The 3,876-nt window shown below is 33.8% G+C and overlaps 1 protein-coding gene across 1 annotated transcript; it reads right to left on the bottom strand.

Moving 5' to 3' along the window:
* Nucleotides 1–292: 292 nt before the first annotated feature.
* On the bottom strand, nt 293–2,962 carry NPQ4 (Chlorophyll A-B binding family protein). The gene is made up of 4 exons (XM_086443025.1): nt 2,623–2,962; nt 1,818–1,931; nt 1,343–1,586; nt 293–744 (listed from the first exon to the last, which is right to left on the bottom strand). Exons 1-4 carry the CDS (start codon nt 2,842–2,844, stop codon nt 500–502), a joined length of 825 nt encoding a protein of 274 aa, XP_086299151.1. The 5' UTR covers nt 2,845–2,962; the 3' UTR covers nt 293–499.
* Between the last annotated feature and the right edge of the window lie 914 nt (nt 2,963–3,876).

Below are 3,876 nucleotides of genomic sequence, written 5' to 3'. Positions count from 1 at the left end.
TAATGATGGATCAACATTTACCATCACAATTTCGTAAAGTTTTTATGCCTTTTAAATTAGAGTGCAACATAATTATTTTTTCTCCCACAATAACGGAAGAAATCAAGTTTTCGTAAAAGGAAGGAACAAAGGTGGGAAAATCACATTTCCGTGGGAAATAAATTTTTTCCAACAAATAAACATGCCCTAAGTTTCTTGCTTTCTTGTAGGCAAACAAACACGGGCAAATAATAATTCCTCGGAAAATAAATTTTCCCAACATCAAAAGACCCGAAATGTATAACCAGAGAAATGACAAAACAAATGTGGGATAATCACATTTTATTCCGAAATTGATTTTCCCATCAAACAAACAAACAAAGCCTATGTTTTCATATAATCAAAACACCATAGCACAAACAAGCTAGCTAGAGTCACTTAATACACTATTTTTTGAGTTTGTAACATTAAACAATATGAGACAATAAAACCTAAAGGAGTCCTTTATAAAGATCATAATCTACTCTGCTTCCTCATCTGTTACAAACTTACCAGTCCCAGGGTTCAATGCTGCAAAGAAGAAGAACACGACGTTGAACAACAAAAGTGGTTCGAGTTCATTGATCGGAACCCCAGTTTCTATGTTTAGTTGTGCTAATGCTCCCTTTCCAGTAATGATTTCTCCAATTAAAGAGAATGCAATCCCAAGTTGAGCTAATCTTCCAACAAATAGCTCGTTTGACTTGGTAAATCCGAATAGTGGACCTTCAACAAAATAAAATTAACCTTTGTAAATCACATTCAACATTATCCATTGGACTTGACATCCCTAACTATCATAAAACATACTCTAGATTCTATAATTTCTCCAAATAAAATTGATTAATGATGGTCAATGTTCATTGATTTGATGAACAATTAAGGTTCATTTCTGATCTCAAATTGAACCAACCTAATTTGGTTGCACTAAACAAGAACCGGACCGAATTGACCCTAGAACGGGTTCGGTTCTTGGGTTACCAATATAAATAAAAATAGTCAGCAAGAAACCGGGTAACCAAGAACCGAACCAGATTGATTGGTTCTACATTTTCCTAACCCATAACCGAATCGAAACTTGTTCCAAACCAAACCAACCCAACTCAAACCTATTGGTTTGGTTCAGTTCTCGGTTTGAACCAGACCGAATACCCCTACTACCAATACCCATAATAAATGGGCTGAAATTTCAAATTGACCGAAATATAAAGTGATCCAACTACTTAAACTAGGTTTTAGAACAGTTAAAAAATTGGACCATTTAAGGTCCAGCCTAGTCCTTTGAGACCTCTGTAAGTCTAACTACCATAGAATTATGATATACCTCCTTCTTTGAGGCCTAGAGCTGATCTGAAAGATTTTCCTGGAGGTATAACAGCCCGGTCCAGCCCGGTGGCAGCTTCATCGACAAATTTTCCTCGATCACCTAAGGCGCCAATGGCTCCGAGGAGGGTAAAGAGAATGAAGAAGAGAAGAAGAGGTTCAGCTTCATAGATGGGAATCCCGGTTTCTAGGTTCAATTGTGATAGAATTCCTTTTCCAGTTATTCCTTCACCCAACAAGGATGCCTGCAAATCATGCAAACAAAAGCTTGTATTATTAAAGTATAAGAATTACAAGAATCATTATTTTAGTTAAATTAGAACCTTAGTGGGCTTATCACGATACGATACCATTGTATGGATGATAAAAAGTTTATATATTGAATGTTTAATATCTCTCAATTAGAATTAATGAAAAAATTTATTATTCAAAAATTATATAAAAATAAAATGAAAGAGGAAAGAAAATTTACTCACAGCGAAACCCAACATGGCTACACGACCAACAAACAACTCATTTTGTTTAGTGAATCCGATTCCCCCTGATGTGCCAAAAATCCCATCCTCGGTCTTCGGCTTTGGAGGAGCAACCTATGAAAAATGGGGAGAATAAAAAAACATAATGAAGATTTATTTCTAATACTATAATGATATAAGGATAATTATTGTTGATCCAAATTCACATTAATAGATATTTTTAAAGAAAAATACTGAAACAACATTTAAAAAAAAAAAAGTATGTACGAAACTATAAATGCTTTTCATCAAGATACGAGTGAAAAGCATCTATGGCTATATGTGCACCTCCACATCAGCAATGTGAGAATCAATGTGAATTTTAATGCTACTTAGCACGACTCATTTTTAAAATACAAAAGTATCCTCAGAACAGTATCAAAATTGTGGACTAGTCTTATGGTAATTGAAGCCCAAACCAAAAAATTACCAAATGATTTATTTCTAGATAGAATTGAACCATGGTTTTATTAACCATACGAGACAAAGATTACTCGCCCGAGTATCTCAACAAACTGCAAAATTGGAATCTAGTTGAGATTTTTTTTTCTCTTATTCATTTTTCTGATTCACAAATCTGAGTTGATTTTAAAAACCGTTTGAGACTGATATGACTTGTCCAAGTCATCTTAGTCTCGTTGGTGAACAAAGACTAGATGTGAAATCATGCAAACAAAAATAATTGAACATAGATAAATAAATCTCCCTAATATTAATTTACCAAAATAAATAAATAATTTGAAATTGTTAAAGATAGAATCCAAACCTTCTTAGTAGGTGGAGATTTGGTTTTGGTCTTGAAGAAAGCAATGGTTGTAGTTGAAGAAGGTGGGAGACAATGGTGAGGAGAAGATAGAGGAGGGAGTAAGAGATGAGAGAAAGACTTATTAGGCCTAAGTCTTTGAAATTGAAATTGTAGTAAGGCCTCTCTCTTCAGACCCAACCCATTGCCAGCAACACCAAGCATCAGCATCATAGTTTGAGCCATACTTCTTCTTGTTTCTCTCTCTCACGCTCAGATGGAGTTTTAATTTTTCTTTTTTATGAAATTTTTTTTTAGAAGATAGAAGTGAGTGTGAATTTAATGAAGGAGATACGGATAGGGTGTGTGTGCTTTGATGGGTAATAAAATGACCACGTCTCTCTCTATATATATGTACTTTGATACTCAAGAGATAACGTTTTAGAAAGAAAGATAATCAAAGGCCCTGGTTGATTCGGAGCTGTGATCCTAGTAAATTGGATGCTTCGCTGTCCTATCTTAATCGTTGATAAAATTTTGTTTGGTGTTGCTTTTTTGCTGTAAAATTGTATGCAACCCATAATTTCTTTTAGGGTCCCAACGATTGCAAAGTTTTCTAGGAACTATCAATTTTTCATGAAAATGGCAATGGGAAAATGAGTTCGGTGGTTTGATTTCAGCCAAGAAAATATAAAGAGAGATGATTTTTAGCATAGTTTTAAAATTTTGACCGAGTCAACTCAATTTAATTGGATTTTGAGGTGACTAGGTCCCTAAACTTGTTGAAATCAACTCTTCGAATGGTTATCTTGGCCAAGTCAGCTCATGATGCATCGAAATATTCGACCATATAAAATATTTGTAAGATAAACACAATGTATTTACATTTTATTTAATTTATTGATTATATTTTTTAATAGGATTTATCCTATAGTTTGGTATAATTTCATTTTGACCCCATAATATTTTGATAATTGCACTTACCTCTCTTATAATTTTTTTTTTTTTGAAAGTTCAGCAGAGTTAAGGTAGACCCAGATCCAGCATAAGAAGGGGTTCAAGGGGTTTGAGCCTAAGACCTTGCAAACAACCTCCACAAGGTCTTACCACTGAGCTAAGTAGCCCTTCTTCTCCCTTATAGTTATCAAAGGGGTTCACTTACCCTTTTTTGTCAAATTTTGTCAATCTAATAGTTAAATTTCTTTTATAAAGATCATTTTACCCTTTTTAAAATGTTTATTTTTTTATAAATATATATATGCCTGTGAACAAAATGAG

The sequence above is a fragment of the Akebia trifoliata genome, chromosome 5, assembly GCF_017979445.1.
Source record: "Akebia trifoliata isolate Shusen 1 chromosome 5, ASM1797944v1, whole genome shotgun sequence".
Classification (NCBI taxonomy): Eukaryota; Viridiplantae; Streptophyta; class Magnoliopsida; order Ranunculales; family Lardizabalaceae; genus Akebia; species Akebia trifoliata.
Note: the sequence above shows the minus strand (reverse complement) of the source record. Positions and strands in the feature narration are given on the sequence as shown.

Coding starts and splice junctions, on each gene's coding strand:
- NPQ4 (XM_086443025.1), bottom strand. CDS start 2,844: ATGGCTCAAACTATGATGCTGATGCTTGGTGTTGCTGGCAATGGGTTG. Junction 1,932..2,622: donor AATCTCCACCTACTAAGAAG/GTTTGGATTCTA, acceptor CATTTTTCATAG/GTTGCTCCTCCAAAGCCGAA. Junction 745..1,342: donor TCTAGGCCTCAAAGAAGGAG/GTATATCATAAT, acceptor ATTTTGTTGAAG/GTCCACTATTCGGATTTACC.